Source organism: Antedon bifida, chromosome 9 (assembly GCF_963402885.1).
Source record: "Antedon bifida chromosome 9, ecAntBifi1.1, whole genome shotgun sequence".
Lineage (NCBI taxonomy): Eukaryota > Metazoa > Echinodermata > Crinoidea > Comatulida > Antedonidae > Antedon > Antedon bifida.
The window spans coordinates 19,593,306-19,612,332 of record NC_136234.1 but is presented as its reverse complement, the minus strand read 5'-3'; the positions used below and the strand labels follow the sequence as shown (position 1 = coordinate 19,612,332).

Below are 19,027 nucleotides of genomic sequence, written 5' to 3'. Positions count from 1 at the left end.
AACCTCTATTAAAGGGGACACCTTCGGGACACAACAGAGTTTCTTCTTAGGTGTGTCCCCTGAATAGTGGTTGCCCGTAGCGTTAAACATGTAGGCATATTGCCCCTCATTCACGTCACGGGGAAGTGTCCCCCAGGGTTGTCTCCCGAATAAAGATGTCCCAATTGAGAGTGTACTGTACTTAGTGATTAGATCGTCTTTATAAAGTTCAGCCTATCAAAACTGAAAATCACAGAAAATAAGACATACAAAAGTATTTGTATCGAATTCTATGTTGTAAAATTGTGACGTCACTGGTTTCGATAACACTTGACATCAGTTTAATATTCGTTCTTCCTTATCTAAAACAACTATCGTTATGTTATACATGGAGTAGGAATCGAATGGATATGAAAGGGTATATCGTCATTGCGTTTTGTTGCGTAATCGCGTACTTTCATGCGCACGCAGCGGTTTGTGAATTAACCAACATTATAATAACACCACCACCAACGAAACCGACGTATAAAAAAACATACCATGGAAACGATACGTCCGTGGTTACACACAATTGCGGTAGGTGACTGTTTTTTTTTCTATTGAAAGTTGATATGATCGTTCGGTAAGCCTGGTTCCTACGACCAACTATCGTATGCGCTACACAATGATATAACTGGTAGGCCTACTGGTTCATATAACCGTCTTCATAGAGACATCTGGTAGCCATTGACATAAAGTTGACATTTAGATTAATGCTACTTTTAAGTGTGCACAATATTTGTTGTTTTTTTTTAGAGTGATATACAACAGACATTGCAATAAAGTAGTCCGTAATATACGAGGTTGGAACTCATATTGAGTGAAGTATTGCAATGTACCTACTTCTGACCAATCACAAGTGACGGCTTATCTGTCACTTTGTGACCAAAGTAATTACTTGTGTTTTTACGCGTAGGCCTACAGCGTTGCGTCCCGGTAGGAACCAAGCTGGTATAAATGTATGTAGACAATCATGTTAAACGTAGGCTGTGTTCAGGAAGGAAGTTAATTTGTAGGCCTGCGCTTCCTCTATTGAATGTACAGGCATGTATGCCTAGACATTTATGTAGCATTATGTACTGTAGGATTAACTATGTAGCGTAATATTTTAACAGTCCCCAAATCCATCATGTTAATTACTATATCTTCGATTTCTAGGCCCTCCTACTATGCCCGACGTTCGTATAACAACTGACCCAGCTCGACTTTCTCTTAAACTGTTTGAATTTAACGTGACATTGGGCATAACATTGAGTGAGTATCCTGTAATTTCAATAACGATAAAGGCCAATTACACAGACGAGCGGCAACGGTAAGCGGAAAACCACGTAGCTTGTCCCCCACGTAGAATCTGTATCTATCATGAGCGGAAACCGCCCGTCCGCTCCTTGTTTATTATTGTGTGTAAATGGTCATAAGGAATAGCATAGATTCTATATTTGTATTACCGTTACCACTCGTATGTGTAAATTGGCCGTAATAATAACTTTATTCAGACGTGAACAACACAACAATGCCTAGCCCGTTGTAACTTTATGATAACTTTTTTTGGAGCAACCGTTTTTTGTGTGACGATACAGAGGGCGCACCCCACACGATGATGTTTTATCTCCGTAGACCTTAGCTTTCGACACGGTTGTTTCTAACCCTGGATTGCATTCCCCTCGTAATTTTTAACTGATTTAAATAATTTAAATCTTTCTATTTTCACCTGAAACTAAACCTCTCAATATATCATTCACTCACTAAAAAATTACAAATATGCAACGAGGACAATAACACATTTAGGATTCGAACCACAATATAGTTAGGCCTAAATCTGCATCCTCCTAGCAACACGTTTATATACTATCTATTACTTCTTTTCAGTTGAAGATATTGATACTGCCGTTCAATTTAGCGGCGATATTTTTATGCCGCCAAAGTCGCAGACGCCGCTTCTAAGACTACGTGATACCATAATGTGCAGTATGATTCCACTTGAATTCGACTGTCCGTTCCCCGCCAAGAAGAACTGTAAGTTCTTGAAACGGTCACTTAAAGTAGGCCTAAAATGAGTTAGGCCTACATTATAACATGTCGATGTGATCCATTCTAATACCAATATCTGGCTCATGTGAATCTAATGTGCTTTTGATTTAATTTGTGTAGGCTTTATTTTTTCTTTTGATTTTAACGTATTTATTTTCTATCGGACTATATTCCGAGATTACTTTATTTCGACTTTAAAAAGATTTTATTTGTTTGCTTTAAACTGATTTTCTGACCATGGTTGGTTAATTTTTTTTAGTTTCTTTAAATTTGGATCAATATATTGAGCCACGTGTTTAAAGGGAACATCCTTGGGGTTCCTATGGGTTGCGGATAGTGTTTTAACATGCCATTTCGCTGGAAAATGTCCTCCTTACATAGAAGGATAATATAAGGGTGTCCCGAAGGCCGGAGGGGTTACAACGTAACATAAAATAAATGCATGAAGATATTGATATTTGATATTTAATTCATATCGTAGCTTCTGTTGAACTCTTGTGGACTTGTACGATGCACCGATACATCACGGTGAGTGAACAAAAAAATGAAAAAAAGAGAAAAAAAGAAAAAAAAAATTATGTAGGCCTAATAATAATATGAAACGTGTGGAACACAAACTTTAATGAAAATTAGGAAACCCATGTGTGACTATACTCAAATGAGGTTCTGCACATAGGAAGATAATGATGGTGAGATAACTAGGCCCCCTACAGTAGTCCCATAGACCCGGTACAAAACCACTTTCGTACGATTATTTGGTCATTCTGCGTAGATCCTATCCGATTATTGAAAGCCTTGGAATTGTTGGCCTATGTTTACTTTCATTGTGCTATACGACTAAGGACACAAGTAGAACAAACAATTCAACAATTGTGTCCATTTTATGATCTGACGGACGCCAAGCAAACAAACTCTTTTGGGCTCATTCCCAGACTTTACCCGGGTAAATTCGTTACCTACCCACCAAAGCTAAGAGTTAGCCATAATTCGTCCATAATTCAACTTCAGGGGTGGATTCCGCCGGTCTGCCCCTCTTTCCCAACTTTCCAACAAATTGTAATGCAAAAGATAGGACAACAAATTAAACTTCATTTCACCATTTTTAATTCCACATTTCACCACCACCACCATTTATACCACCACACCACTATACCATCACCACTATACCACCACTACCACCACCACCACCACCATTTATACCACCACACCACTATACCACCACCACCACTATACCACCACCACTATACAACCACCACCACCATTTATACCACCACACCACTATACCACCACCACCACTATACCACCACTACCACCACCACCATTTATACCATCCACACCACTATACCACCACCACTATACCACCACTATACCACCACTACCACCACCACCACCATTTATACCACCACACCACTATACCACCACTACCACCACCACCACTATGTATACCACCACCACCACTATACCACCACTACCACCACCACCATTTATACCACCACACCACTATACCACCACCACTATGCCACCACTACCACCACCACCATTTATACCACCACACCACTATACCACCACCACCATTTATACCACCACCACCATTTATACCACCACCACTACCACCACCATTTGTACCACCACCACTACCACCACCATTTATACCACCACCACCATTTATACCACCACCAATACCACCACCATTTGTACCACCACCACTACCACCACCATTTATACCACCACCACCACCATTTGTACCACCACCACTACCACCACCACCACTACCACTACTACGTGCAAAAAAACATTGTATATAGTGCATTAGCCGAGTGCGATCTTAAAATGTACTCTCTGTTTTCAACGTAATTAATGTAATTTTATTTTTTCTTGCAGTCGGATTTTCGGGTCAATGCTGAATTGGCAGATCTTGCCGGAAAGATGATTGCCTGCTCTAACATTACCGTTACATTCTTTAATTAAGAACTAAAAAATAAAACAATTAAGTTAGAAGTATAGAATGCTGTAGGCCAATTAGATTATACTTACTAATATTATGTATTTCCCTGAAATGTGCCAACTGAGTGTGCGCACACTCTCTATTTGAAAATCAACAAATTAGTTGGTTCCGGTCGCCATTATAACATTATTCAAAACATTAGGTTTATAATAAGAATTGAAATGAATTTAAAAAACATATGAAAAATTGCTGAAATTAGTTATAGTTTACATACTTTTTTTTTACAAAAAGTTTACGATAAAAACGACACTTGTTAACAATAAAACAAATATAAATCAGGCTGAAACTGCTAAAATGAGTGAGGAAGAGGCTTGGTTGGGACGTATAGTTCCTCACCAATTATTCAGAATTTATTTTTATTTAAGTTATCTGTAAAACTACATGTTTATGATACTAATGATGTTTTAGCGGCACAGCATGTGATGCTCAAAGTTCGCCACGTTTTATATATTTTTTAAAATTATATGCTGGTACTGGCAACCGTGTACTTAACTTTTATTTATCTATTTTTAGTTTTTTTTTTGGTTTGTACTCATAGTGTAGGTGAAGCAATCAAGTAAATAAATAAACATGACATTGTTCTTTGTCAAGTTCCGAACGATTTAAATCGAATATCTACACTTATTTTTAACGCAAACTTATTTTTCTTCATTACGTCACACTGACAATTTGTTCTTCAATATGAATAAACCACTAAAACATAAAGAAAGTGCCTGGAGAAATTCAAGTCATATGTTTTTACACCATATGACTTGGAAAAGCGTCAAATTTCGTGATATTACACGCATCACTAACTTTATAGGCCTACTACTTCTTCCACCACACAGCGCGTCTGTTGAAAAATCTAGGCACTTTACAGTAATGATACATTTTATTGGAATTTTCCATTGACATTTTGTTCGCCTTGTTTTAATTGTACTCTCTGTGTAACTACGGAAGGATTTAATACGTAACAATTAGATAATATTTGCACATGAACAAAGTTCAATTTAAGATACATCGGTGCTTTTTAATCTCTAATCGCTCCACCCAGATAACACACAGCTATAGAACAGTGTTCGTGACCTGCACACAGTGTTGATTGTGTGACACGCATTCGCAACAGGAGGCGGAGTAGGGAGGAGTCACACCATTCCTGCTGTGTAGTTCGCTTCAACTTGTTTTGTTTCCCGATCGTAGTATAGGCCTTATTATTAATAATTATATAATTTACGTAACCGGTCAACGATGGGAGCCTCCACGTCGCAACTGGAAGGAGTGGATATAGCTGTTATAGCCACGTATTTCGTGGTAGTCATATTAGTAGGCCTGGGCGTAAGTATTGTTTTCAATACCGTTACGGTACACAAGAACATTTTGATTCTTCTCGGGGTCAGTGTCCACTTGTCGTCCATCTATCATACATAGGCCTATGGCCTCATAAAACTCAGTATGCTAACTAGATAGTACTCGGTATTAGACTAGGGATTTGAAACAGGCCTATATAATAGAGATTTTATTGTTGTGCTTGCATTCTAGAAATTACTATCTTTTTTTTAATAAACGTTTACTTCATTAATATTTATTATAAACTTCATTAAAATCAATTAATTAGGCGTGATCCGGAGTAATTATAGGCCTATCTTTTCTTTGGAATTAAAACTTCATTCATAAACCATGGTTTTTTTCTCAGAAACTATAAGGCCTACTACTATAGCTCTAGCCTATTAATTATTGTTTTCATCTGCAAATTTGGAGGAATCTATCATATTTTTCTGTTTTATTTTGTATCAACATTATCATACCACCTACCTAATAAACACACAAACATAAACTTATACAATATTTATTGTAAGTCGTATTTATTATTTGATTTATTGTTATCATAAATGTTCTCCATTATTAGTCGATGCTTCGATCAAACCGCGGCAGTGCTGAGGGTTATTTTTTAGCTGGAGGATCAATGCTATGGCTACCCGTAAGTATGACACTTTATTTTTATGTTCGTGCTTAGGAAGACGCATCTCTTGAAGAGATGACAAACAATATGACATGCGCGTGTTTGTACCGGGGATTTCCGGAGTTTAACATCGTGAATTCCCGAGGGTCTTGTTGTTGAGAAAAATGTTCGAGAAAATTACCCCACATCACGAAACATTTTTCTGATTTTCTAAAAGCAATCAAATACAAAACAGTGTGCAAGCATGTCTTATTTACGACTAGAGTAATTATTAACTGAATCTAACCGAACGTTGTATTAATTAATAATTGTTATTTCTTTCTGGGAAATGTTCTTACAAAAGACTAGCCTACCGTATTACGGTATCAGCGGCGTAACGCAGAGGCCTGAGGCCCCTGGCTAAGGAGGAACCCTAAGTGGCCCTCCAACGCTGAAAACCTCGGGCGTTTTTAGCCCTTTTCGACATTATTTTAATGTCTTTTTTCCCCTGGCTCCGGGTCCCTGGGTTTAGCCAGTAGGCGCACATAGCCGTTACGCCACTGTACGGTATGCAAGACATTTTATATATCGAAACAAAACTGTTTTTGATTGCAAAGAGGTTAAAAACAAAACAATTTTTCAATTAAAAAAATATCGTGATGTGGGCTAATCTTTTTACATCCATCTCTTTCAGTAACAATTGTTACCTACCATCCTCCCCCCTTCCCCACCCATATATTGTTTGTCTTCTCTCATCTCATCTTTCGTAGTTTCTGAATGCTCTGGATCCACCACTGTAACATAGTTCTGGTCAGCTTATAGGCCTACCGGTACTGTTTGTAGACCTACATACAGGTCAACACAGAAATGCATGATAGTTTTTTAATTGCCGGTAATATAATTAACGGCTACAGCTGTAGGAGATGACATTAAAATCTTTTATGATTTATTATTAATGCGAATTAATTTTATTTTAATACTACGTTTTATCTTCTTAAAGCCTGTTTTCCACGAGGTGACATCCAAAATTCCATCCTCCGACCTCTGATTGGTTGCGCATTTTTGTTTGCAAAATAGAATCACCTGATGACCATATACGGGGCGCCGTTCGAACTGCGCCCCATACTACATATAAACGCCTTGATTTGCGCTATAAATTCGGCCCACAAGTTATACTAGTATTATGTCGTGTGACATCATCCCACATTATTGAAATTGTTCGATTGAATCGTGGAAAATTCCTTCACGATTGGAGGATGTAGGCCTATAAGTTATCTACTGTACATCGTATCGGATAATAAATATATAATTTCCATTACAGTAGAAGCCTTATTTAATCGTGATTCCCACTAGGACGCAACGCAAGGACGTAATTTGACCAATCAGAAACGATGGATTATCCGAACTGTCGCTTTCCATTGGTCAACTCGCGTTTCACTTGCGTATTTGCGTTGCGTCCTTATAGAGTGAAGGGCCCACCAAAATGTGTATTATCGGTAATATAATATTATTAAGCGTGGTTCCCACTAGGACGCAACGTTAGCGCAACGTGACTGGTCAAATTGCTTGCGTTGTTACGTCCTAGTGGGAACCAAGCATTGAAAGGAGTACCGTACTAGGCCTACTTACTTTATTGTACTTACATTCAGGACCCGACAAAGTCACATTAATACTGGGGTGTTAAAAGTTTCTCCTCGTTTTGTTTCATGAGAAAGTGTCCGCGTATAAAAGCGGTGTCCCACTCACGACGAGGGGATACTCCATCCAGTTAACAAAGAATACCATTTGACCTGTTTTAACGTTTTCTTTTTCTAGGTTGGTGCATCTTTGTTTGCCAGTAACATTGGCAGTGAGCATTTCGTTGGGCTAGCGGGATCAGGAGCCGCTGCTGGAATAGCAGTTGGGGCATTTGAATTAAACGTAAGGTTATGGTTGGGTGATGTGTAGTGGTATTGGTGGTGGTATAGTGGGTTGTGTTGGTGTTCATTTGCATGGGTTGTGGTTTGGTGATGGCGGACGAAGGATGATGAAGGCGATGATTACTATTACGGAGATTATAGTGATGACGGTGATAATACGATGATGATAATGGTAATGATGATGATGATATACGGAGGAGGATGAATAGATGGTTGTACAGATGGTTAAATGATGAATATTATTTAAAATATTTACTAACTTGTAATGAAAAGGTCAACATTTACAATTCAAAACAATCAAATTATATGAATTGACATTATAAAAACACAAATTACAATAATACGTAGGTCATTGTATTATTGTGTTTGGTTATAATTTAAGTTCATAATATACCGTATTATTTGTTTAAAAGCAATTTAAAAATGTAAGAGATGATACGATGATGAAAAGTTGATAAGAAGATGAAAAGATGATACGGTGATGAAAAGATGATACGGTGATGAAAGAGATGATACGATGATGAAAAGATGATACGATGATGATGAAAGAGATGATACGATGATGAAAGAGATCATACGATGATTATGAAAGAGATGATACGATGATGAAAAGATGATACGATGATGATGAAAGAGATGATACGATGATGATGAAAGAGATGATACGATGATGAAAAGATGATACGATGATGATGAAAAGATGATACGATGATGAAAAGATGATACGATGATGAAAAGATGATACGATGATGAAAGAGATGATACGATGATGAAAGAGATGATACGATGGTGATAACAGTGATACGATGATCAGACGTGCGGTGATTGATGCTAATACGATGATGATAATAAGATGATGAGATAGTGACGAAAACTTGATAATACGGTGATTATGACAGTGTTAACGATAATGAAATGATGATAATTATTACCTAGATTTAAAATAAATAACTCTTTTCTTTTCTATTTTGTAGGCCTTGTTTTTCTGCCAACTGCTAGGCTGGGTGTTTCTTCCTGTGTACATGGCAGGCGGCGTTTACACCATGCCTGATTACCTACAGAAGCGATTTGGCAGGCAGAGGTTACGAATGTACATTGCCTTCCTCTCTCTTCTTCTATACATCTTTACCAAAATCTCAGTAAGATACCTTTACAGTATAATCAGAATACGTATACTATTGACCCAGAATTTTGGCCTAACTGTGGTTAAGTTAAATTAACCCCTATCCCATCCCCCCACCCCCCAATAGTTTATAATAGTATAATAGTAGAAAGCACGAACTAATGCAGTAAAAATAAGACACTCTACAAGGAGGATGAAACTTGATAAGATCAAATCAACGTAATTTAAACCGATGAGATCGAAACTAGAATGATTTCAGTTCATATATTTTAATTTCTCATTTAGGCCTATTTTCCTTGTTCCAACCTTCATACCGGCACTGGAACCATGTTAACCCCTCCCTCACTAATATTGACGACTATTATAATTTCCACAGGTTGATTTGTACTCGGGCGGTATATTCATTCAACAAGCCTTACAGTGGAACCTGTATCCATCCATTTTGACTTTATTGGGAATAACAGCCTTGTACACAGTCACGGGTAAGATTCGTGTTGGTTAAATCGAGGCAATCTAACAGGATGCTAGCTCGGAGATCAAGGTGTTTATCTGTGGCTGCGGCGCCGCGGAGATTGTACATAGTATAGTATATAATAGTACTGTTGGTTATTTCGCAGCCAGATATAAGATCAAAGGACTGTTACGAGTTCCTATCTTGGCAAGGCGAGCTCAGTGTCCTGTTGTTCTATACATCTCCCTGCTTGAACAATCACATCTATTGTATTACAACCGTGTTCAATTAATTGGGGTCAACCTATTGTACTACAATACGTAACTAATGCATTCCTTCCATGGGTTACACAGTCCGATTAATGTGGAGATATGGGCCATTTACATCAATTTAGAGATTGTTTACCCTTTGGCAAAATGTTCTCATGTTTTCACGTATTAAAGATTATAATTTATAGTGACACTTATTTGGCAATCGTAAAACAATCATGGGTCGGTTGTAAGGGCTTAAGCATGGTGAAATGAAGTGCTGAACTTATTCTGATGTCCTAACTTTTGCATTTATAAATTTCCCTTCGATTAGAATAGGGTTTAATTTCATCATGGGACAAATGGTTTAATACAGGTTTGTGTGAATTGGATTATACGGTCTACCAATTCACCCTTCGCTTCATTCACAACAAACCGATTTCCAACGTAAATATCGTCTTGTAGGGATAACACTCGCCTGAGTAAATTAACGTCTTAACCTTAAGTTTGCCATTAGTAATCCAAGGCATTGTGTTGAAATAATGGATTATACCCTTTTTTTCTATAGGTGGTTTGGCTGCCGTTATTTACACGGATACCTTACAGGCTTTTGTTATGGTAATCGGGGCATGCATACTGTCCGTTCTCAGTAAGTGAAAACAAGTTATGAATAATATTTTTATCATTTTTTTGTTGTTGACGCTAAATAGTTTAATCATGGACCTAATAATGAGGTCCATTGTTTAAAACGGTTTGCTGATTACGCGTACAAGTGCGACATCGTAGGCCTACCCTAGGGAAAATAAAACGAACCAGTGGTTATATAAATATATATTTTTTAAATAATGACACTATTTAATATTATTTTATAATCTTTTAATAATACGACCATCCCCTATTCAAGGGGAATCCAAATTAAAAGGACGTAGTCGAAAGAGTGGCAATTTATTTATCAACACTATATGACTGGGGACATCCCTATTAGTTTGTTTTAACAGTACGACCAACCCCTATTCAGGGGACATCTCTATTATTGGCAAGGCTATGTTTTATAGCCTTGTTATGGGTTAGTTGGGTCCCAAATGTGTCCCCTTAATAGGGGTTTATTACTTTATAAACGTGTTCCAATATTGTTTTGGATCTCATACGAACTTGGCGACGTAATCACATGTGTACTATATGTGTTTATAACTTGTCGTAGATTACATATTAGTCGGGTTGGCTGAATGTAGCGAATTCATGACCTAACTAATAATATTTAATGTAGCCATCATGTGAACAGACGTTATTTTATTTACATAAGTGTAATTAAAACCAGACAATAATTGAAACTTTCGGTTTTTACGAACAGGTTTCAGTGAAATCGGCGGCTACAAGAATCTGGAACTAAAGTACATGCAGGCGTATCCGAACGAAACGCTGTACTACAACGACTCTTGTGGATTACCAAGAGAAGATTCATTTCACATGATACGTGCCGCTAGAGGATCCGATTTACCGTGGCCCGGGTTTCTTTTTGGCCAATCAGCAGCGTCTGTTTGGTATTGGGCAACTGATCAGGTACGCCCGATTCTCTGAATATGTGGCGCCTGTATTATGTTAAAGTTAGGGGTATTAGGCCTAAAGCCAATTTACACAGATGAGAAAAACGACGGAAACCGCGTAGCTTGCCCCACGCACGTAGGCTACAATCAGTATCTATCCTTAGCGGGGTTCCGCTCACCCGCCCGTCCGCCCCGCGGGTTGTGTAATAGTCATAAGAAATAAGAAAAGATTCTATATTTTTGTTTTCCGCTTACAGTTACTGCTCGTCTGTGTAAATTATTGCCTAAGATACAGGCCACACTATGACACCGTATTACAGAATTTTACTATGATACTGTACGTATTAGATACGGTTATTGATTATTACAGTGGGTGGTTGTAGGTAAAAGAAGTGTGGCATTATTCAATTGCTCTGATTCTGAGTGATTTATATTATTAATAGTCGGGAACAACCTATTTCTTTTAACACAGGTAATTGTTCAACGTGCTCTGGCATCGAAAAATCTATCGCACGGACAGGGAGGAACTCTGTTGGCGGGATTTCTGAAGATACTACCCGTCTTTATCATTGTGATGCCTGGCATGGTCAGCAGAATACTGTTTCCAGGTATCAATTCAATTCAATTCAATTCAATTTCTTTTTATTTCGGAAATATCATCCATATTAATAAATCTATAAACAGAAAAAGTGCGTGCGCAGACTGTCTGTTCAGCTTGGTTTCCACTAGAACGCAAGGCAAAGACGTAACGCAACGTAAAGCTTGGTTCCCACTAGGACGTAACACAAGGACGTAACGCAACGCAAGCGGGATGACCAATGACAAGCGACAGTTCGAATAATCCATCGCTTGTGATTGGTCAACTCACTTGCGTTGAGCTTACGTCATTGCGTTGCGTCTCTAGTGGGAACCAAGCGTCAAGATTGGTAGCCACTAGGTTCTCACGTACGGTACATGACAATCATAAGCGATGTCTCACTGATACATTGATTTTAATTGGTTAAAATATTAGTTGCGTTGGCCCGCGCGTTATGTCCACGCGTTGCGTACTAGTGAGCACGACCGGAGGGTTTTTGATACATTGATGTTAATATAACATTTTGTTATATTTTATTATTAATATTTATTGATGTTGGCCTACTTTGTTTATAGTAGCACATTATGTACATACAGTATAACTATTAAAACGACACATTCGGTACCCAACAAATTTTACATGTAATATGAGTGTTCCCTGAATAGAGGTGTCCCCTAAACAGTGATACAACATAATATTGCCCCTTCGTTCTATTAACGAGAAAGTGTCCCCGTCCTCTCAATATGGGTGTCCCAAAGGAGGTGTTCTAAGACGATTAATTTTATTACTTGCACCGTAAGCCTTTTCACCTTCGAGGGGCTTAAGTATGAATGACCGATGATAAGATTACTAATTAGTAGGCCTGGGCTTTCAATTTATTGAAGGAGACTGGGAACAAGATTGTGCTTTTTCGCGGGAGTTCATGAGGCTTTTCTAATTTCCGTTAAACTTTCGCGCGGAACTGAGATTGTCAGGCTGTTAGTATGTCATTGTGATTGATTGATTTAACTTGACATATGTTATTGTAACAACATGTGTTTACATTGTATTAATATTCTGCACGAACATAAGATAAATCCATTATTAAAACATGTCTCAAGAGGTCATCATACTTCGTCAAAGCAACAGAATACACTTGCTTGGTTCCCACTATTCGACGCAACACGTTGCAATAATTTAAACACAACGCAGGGATGTAAGCGCAACGCAAGTGATTTGAAGCGATTTATTTATGTCGCTTGTGAGTGATCAACTCGCTTGCGTTTGTATTCTAGTGGGAACCAAGCTTAAGCCTGATTGTTGTTGTTCCAACGTATGGCCAACCTCTATTCCTGGGACACTTCCATTAACATTGTTTTCTCGAAGGTGTCCCGTTATTACTGTATAGTAGTACATATTGTTATCAAAAACGCAGAAACTATAATTATATGCCCCGTGCCGCCCAACATATTAGGAGGAAACTTTGGGGACCAAAGAAAGTGTCCCCTTAATAGGGGTTGGCCATAATGTTCAAAACCAAACTTATATTGCCCTTCGTTCCTTTCACAGGTGTCCCCTTAATAGAGGTAGTTCCCCCGAATAGTCGTGTCCCAACGAAGGGGTTCTACTTAAAGCTTGGTTCCCACAAGATACGCAACGTTGCGTCGTCGGTTCCAACTTGTGATTACGCAATACAACACTTTGCGTCAATACGTCGCTGCGTTGCGTTCTAGTGGGAACCACGCTTTAATAATACCTAACTTTGTGATTTAAATGTAGATATTGTAGCTTGTACGTCTGCTGAGGTTTGTGAAAGAGAATGTGGAAGTACATCTGGTTGTTCAAACTTGGCTTATCCACTGCTCGTGATGGAGGTCATGCCGAAAGGTTAGTCACCAAATCCTCGTGGGTACGGGGCGCCGTTCGGGACATTACTAATTGTGTCGACATAATACAATTATGTGACACATCGACAAAATGAGTAATGTCCCGAACGGCGCCCCGTACGTAGGAGGTCTAAAGGCCAATATACACAGGCGGGCGGTAACGGTGATAAAAATATAGGATCTATGTTATTCCTTATGACCATTTTGCATACAACGCGGAGCGGACGGGCGGTTCGCGCTCAGGATAGATACAGATTTTACGTGGGACAAACTACGCGGTTTTTCGCTTACCGTAACGCGCGTCTGTGTATAAATTGTCCTTAATGCAAATGAACGTTGAAGTTGTTGTAGCTGTAGGCCTAGAAGAACAAAATGAAAACGCATTGATTACAAACAAAAGTATAAACAGATTTCGATAATTTCATGTGATTTTTTTCTGCCTGTGACGTCTAAGGCTACTATTTGTAAATACAGTATAACTGAACCTAACCCTCCGAAGCTCTAAATAATCTCCCTGAAAAAAGCCACAGGGCTTCAGGTCCACAACATGTCTACCAATGAGCCACACGCTGGCTTGCAGAAACCTGTTATCTATTACTCTACAGTATTATACGCTACGCGCTATACGCTGTTTTGTGACAAAATAAAATGTTATGTGCCTATATTATGGACATGATGATGTCATATTATCATTACCATATTTGGCCACATTACCACTATATTTGGGACATCACACTTTTTTGTCAAGCAAGTAGACAGAGCTTTATAATAATATAGCATGGAATGGATTATTCATTATTTCTGCCAGAGAATTGTGGTGGATACAATTGTGATCAGTACGTTGTTTTTAACAGGTCTAAGAGGACTGATGTTGGCGGTAATGTTGTCTGCACTCATGAGTTCACTGACCTCAATTTTCAACAGCGGTAGTACCATCTTCACTATGGATATTTGGAGAAACTTACGAAAGTTCCCGAGCGATTCCGAAATGCGCCGACTGTCCGTTAAGGAGAAAAAGAGATACGAATTAGAGTTGATGATTGTTGGAAGGTGAGTTTAAAAGTTTAGAAAAAGACAATGGGGAAATTAAAATAATACAAAACTGCGTATCTAAAGCGATTAAGTGGCCGAGCGGTTAAGACAGTGGAACCGTAGTTACGTAGCCATAACATCGACAAGGGTTCGAGCCTCACTCGCTCCCATGGTTCTGGTGGCAGAACGAGTCTTCTCGGATAAGCACTATAACTGTAGGACCAGTTTACACATCTAGCTCATGCGCATGTGCATAGAAGTACATCTTTCGAGACGAGTAGGTTACCCCGGTGTACTGGTACACACACAGCCATTGACTGGGCTCTCTGCGGGACAGACTTTGATTGAAGAGGCTACCCAATATAAAAAAATACTAATATAAAGAACTAATAAATAAATAGAGCAGGGGTGAGGAGAGATCAAAAGCGCGTTGAAAAAAAACTCTCTGACATTAATAGGCCTATGGAAAACCTTGGACATCGAATCATTATACAGAAAAACACATTATATAGTTCATGGTTTTTGTTTTTCTTAGAGCGTTTATGGTGGTGCTTATCGGAATAAGTGTCGCCTGGATTCCTGTTGTCCAGAACTCTCAAGGAGGTCAGCTCTTCATCTACATTCAAGAAATAAGTGCTTACTTATCACCACCAATCGCTGCTATATTCTTGTTAGCCGTACTCTGGCATGGCATCAACGAGCCAGTGAGTATGAAGTCATTGTCTTCCCTCCGATTCGAAACAAATTTCCGTTTTGGAAATCTCAAATAACTTGGAGACAAATGATCAAAATTGGTGGCGCTAACTTAATTTGTACGGTGCTTGTATTATGTCGACAAAATTAGCAATGTCCCGAACGGCTCCCCGTAAATTTGCAACCCTTAGTTTATAATGGATTCAATAGTATAACCATTTGAAAGCGCAGCGTACATATATATACAGCAATTTTCATCTCCTAAGGGTTACTTCGTGTCGATGCTGCCACCAAACGTGTCCAAGACATGGGCTGGGATCGGCCAGTACCGGGCTAACCTCCTATACTATACTCTATCTCCAGAACGATGCATACAAGCCAAATATGTACGGACTCTGGACGTCCAGTTCTAAGTCCATATAAAATAATATACCACATTTCTATAGCGCCCTTTTTATGAAAAAAAAACATGCTTAAGACGCTTTACATAAAAATACATTACAAGAATCAGAGAAGACTTGTTCTAGCACCAGAACTATGGTCGAGGAAAGGAGTGACAATCTGTGCCGATTGTGTATGAGGGAAGAGTGACTCTTCCTGGTATGGCGATGGTTTGCCTTAATCACTCGGCGACTCGACTCGAGTATAAAGTCGTCTTCAGTGTATGCTAATATACGTTTTTGTTTTTTTAAGGGTGCGTTTTGGGCGTTAATGGCGGGCTTATTTGTCGGTTTGTGTCGCATGGTTTTGGACTTCATTTTTCAAGGTACCGAATGTGGAGAGGATGATCCTAGACCAGTCTGGGTACAGAATATGCTGTTCCACTACATGTACTTTGCGTTATTCCTCTTCTGGTTAACTGTCGTAGTAGCGGTGATTGTCAGTTTGATGACAGAGCCAATGCCGAAGGAAAGGGTATGTACACTCTGTAATAAAAAGAATGGAGTTTTCTATATACTATTACGTCATTTTGATGATCTGCGCATGAGCTTTCGATTCGGCGATGACTTAGGACTTATTATTACATTATTACAATTTTCGCATGCATTTGATTTTTCAGTTGTCGGACTCAATTTCGGATTCTAGGCCCAAGTGAAAATTTAATCTGTTTTTGGGTGACCGTACCGTCGCCGAGAGCTAGCTGTGACGATAAAATGACGTAGGCCTATGCTTAATTTACATCAGTCCCAGGTAGTCGCAAATCGAACGTCGTCGTGCGCACGTGAAGCTTTCGTAATTATCGTCACAACAAAGATATACCAGTATACAATGAAAATGGTATTTCCCCAATATCCTAACCCTAAACGCAACTTCGCCGGCGACATAATTGAACGTTTTCATGTTTAATAGGCCTCTTATCATAACTCGAAATTACACCATTTATTTTTATTATTCTAATAGATTCATCGACTGACGTTCTGGACTCGATTTAGTACAGAAGATCGTTTAGAAGAGGAACAGGTAGATTTACACGATAAAAAGGGAAAGGATGACATAATGAATGGCGTCAACGGATCGGATGACGTAATTGAAGAAACTGCTTTGACCAAAGAGGAAATAGAACCGGCGAAGAACATGGTACATGAAAATGGTGCGTATTTCGTAAGGTCCTAAACTTGAAAGATTTACATTCAGTTATGCTTGGTTCCCACTAGAGACGCAATACAACGACGTATTAACGCAACGTAAGGGTTTTGACCAATCACAAGCGGTGGATTTATTCGACTGTCGCTTGTCATTGGTGGTCATTTCATTTGCGTTGCGTCTACGTCCTTGCGTTGCGTCCTTAGTGGGAATCAAGCTTTCGAGGCTTTAAACACAAGCCTCTACATAAACGTTTCTGTTATATTATTTTCAGGCGATGTAGAATTTAAAGAGACAGGAAATTGGCGCAAATTCTACGACTGGTTTTGCGGCTTCTCAACGAACGATGATCGCCATCTGACGGACGAGATGGAGAAAATGCATGAACAGCTAACGCGTCAGAAAATCTACCAAACGAAACGCGATAAACGAATACTGAACGTGTTATTGGTGGTGATACTGGGGCTAGGCGTGTTTTTGTACGGTTGGTTTGCTTGATCGTAACGTTGCTAAATGCGACCGTTCAAGCCTGTGCTAATTTTAGTCAGTTGTTTGTGAGTTATCTTATTTCGCCTGTTCTTTTTAACTATCATATTTTATGCTCAAGTACGCACGGTATGAGATGGTCACGTGTCGAGGGTAACTGACTTTATTACGCAACACGTAAAAATAATTGTGTTAGTATATGAAAGAGATCTGTTTTACTGCACTTAACGTACAATGTCGGTTTATGTAGTCTAGTATATGTAGTTTAAGTATTATTATGAAAGGATTTAAAGTGAATGAAGTAAGAGTTTTTTTTCTACATTTAGGCCTAAAGCGAAATCAATTGTTTTAATCGTTCGACCGTGTGTGTAGACTTACCACTACTATAATAGGCTCCGATTACTGTACATTTAAACAAATTAATACAATATTTTTATTGAGATCAGATTTTAAAAACATGTTTGTTTCATGTTCAAGTCATCAGTGACGCTCGACTATTACAGTTGACGCGTGCGCATCATGTGTCAGGGCATTGTATCTGCAGCGCGTATATGCACGTTCACGTGGTGTACCGGTTGTGGGTGGTATATAGGAAAAATGCAGATAATTTAACTCATGATTTTGATAAGCCTTTGTGACGTCACCAATATATCGATTTTCCGGAAATTCAGTAAACATAACATGGTCTGTCAAAAAAAACCCCTGAAAATTGTGGACGTTCGTGCATAGGCTGCATACTAAAGTGAAATTTTGATTCACAAACGTTGGTAGGCGCACTGGTCCTATAATACGAACCTAACCCTTTATGGGAGTATACTGCTTTTATTTATTGGAACTGTTTCTAAATAAATGTTGTTTTTGAGTTGTTGAGTTGGAGATGATACCCGAATTGTAATGTAATACGTATTTCCGATCCCATTGTCATGGGTTCGAATCCTGTCAGATGTCATGACTTTTTTTATGATTTTTTTTTCACGACAAAAAACAACTCCACTCGATCGCAAGACTAACGGACAGATATTAATTCGCTTATGGCTACCCTTGCCACTTTTAAAAGGTTGATTTTAATATAGAAGTAGGAATTGTTTTAAAATTTTAGTTTTATAGCTATATTTTTTATTTTCATAAAGTTGATTCGTCGACAACACACGATGTCTTCCAGATTTGAAAATAAACACATTATTTATGGCCCATCTGGTTGTTTCTTTTATTTGGTGTGTAACCTTTTTTTTTGGGGGGGGGGGGGGGAGGGGGTGGGGTATGGGTGTCGTTCATTCCCTGAGGATAAGGCAATTGATATAATGATATGGAGTCGCGCTTTAAAACTCGTTTGGCCTGTTATGTTTTCTTCTCTACTGAAAACTTTTTCTTAAAATAAGATGAGGGAAACCACAAAGAAAGAGGCACTGAAAATTCGACGTTCCATCTATGATTATCACTTCAGTGATTGTTATACAGTATATCTGTTCAGTGTTTTTACAATTATTTACAACAGTGTCATCGATTAAACGTAGGCCTATATGAATTGACCAA

The 19,027-nt window shown here is 38.7% G+C and overlaps 2 protein-coding genes across 2 annotated transcripts; both read left to right on the top strand.

Moving 5' to 3' along the window:
• Positions 1–331: 331 nt before the first annotated feature.
• Positions 332–4,635, top strand: LOC144852068 (uncharacterized). Its single transcript, XM_078709762.1, has 5 exons — positions 332–555; positions 1,177–1,272; positions 1,888–2,034; positions 2,531–2,577; positions 3,931–4,635. Exons 1-5 carry the CDS (start codon positions 384–386, stop codon positions 4,015–4,017), a joined length of 549 nt encoding a protein of 182 aa, XP_078565888.1. The 5' UTR covers positions 332–383; the 3' UTR covers positions 4,018–4,635.
• A 337-nt stretch (positions 4,636–4,972) lies between these two features.
• Positions 4,973–18,689, top strand: LOC144852813 (sodium/glucose cotransporter 1-like). The gene is made up of 14 exons (XM_078710793.1): positions 4,973–5,368; positions 5,940–6,011; positions 7,788–7,892; positions 8,866–9,030; positions 9,391–9,496; positions 10,282–10,362; positions 11,065–11,273; positions 11,730–11,865; positions 13,593–13,700; positions 14,554–14,749; positions 15,267–15,435; positions 16,118–16,339; positions 16,826–17,015; positions 17,283–18,689. The coding sequence occupies exons 1-14, from the start codon at positions 5,282–5,284 to the stop codon at positions 17,504–17,506; spliced, it is 2,070 nt and encodes a 689-aa protein (XP_078566919.1). The 5' UTR covers positions 4,973–5,281; the 3' UTR covers positions 17,507–18,689.
• Positions 18,690–19,027: the final 338 nt, after the last annotated feature.

Excerpts from the sequence above, each read along its gene's own strand:
- LOC144852068 (XM_078709762.1), top strand. The coding sequence starts at position 384 with ATGGATATGAAAGGGTATATCGTCATTGCGTTTTGTTGCGTAATCGCG. Across the intron at positions 556-1,176 it reads CGTGGTTACACACAATTGCG|GCCCTCCTACTATGCCCGAC; the intron begins GTAGGTGACTGT and ends TTCGATTTCTAG. Across the intron at positions 1,273-1,887 it reads GACATTGGGCATAACATTGA|TTGAAGATATTGATACTGCC; the intron begins GTGAGTATCCTG and ends ACTTCTTTTCAG.
- LOC144852813 (XM_078710793.1), top strand. The coding sequence starts at position 5,282 with ATGGGAGCCTCCACGTCGCAACTGGAAGGAGTGGATATAGCTGTTATA. Across the intron at positions 5,369-5,939 it reads TCATATTAGTAGGCCTGGGC|TCGATGCTTCGATCAAACCG; the intron begins GTAAGTATTGTT and ends CTCCATTATTAG. Across the intron at positions 15,436-16,117 it reads GGCATGGCATCAACGAGCCA|GGTGCGTTTTGGGCGTTAAT; the intron begins GTGAGTATGAAG and ends TGTTTTTTTAAG.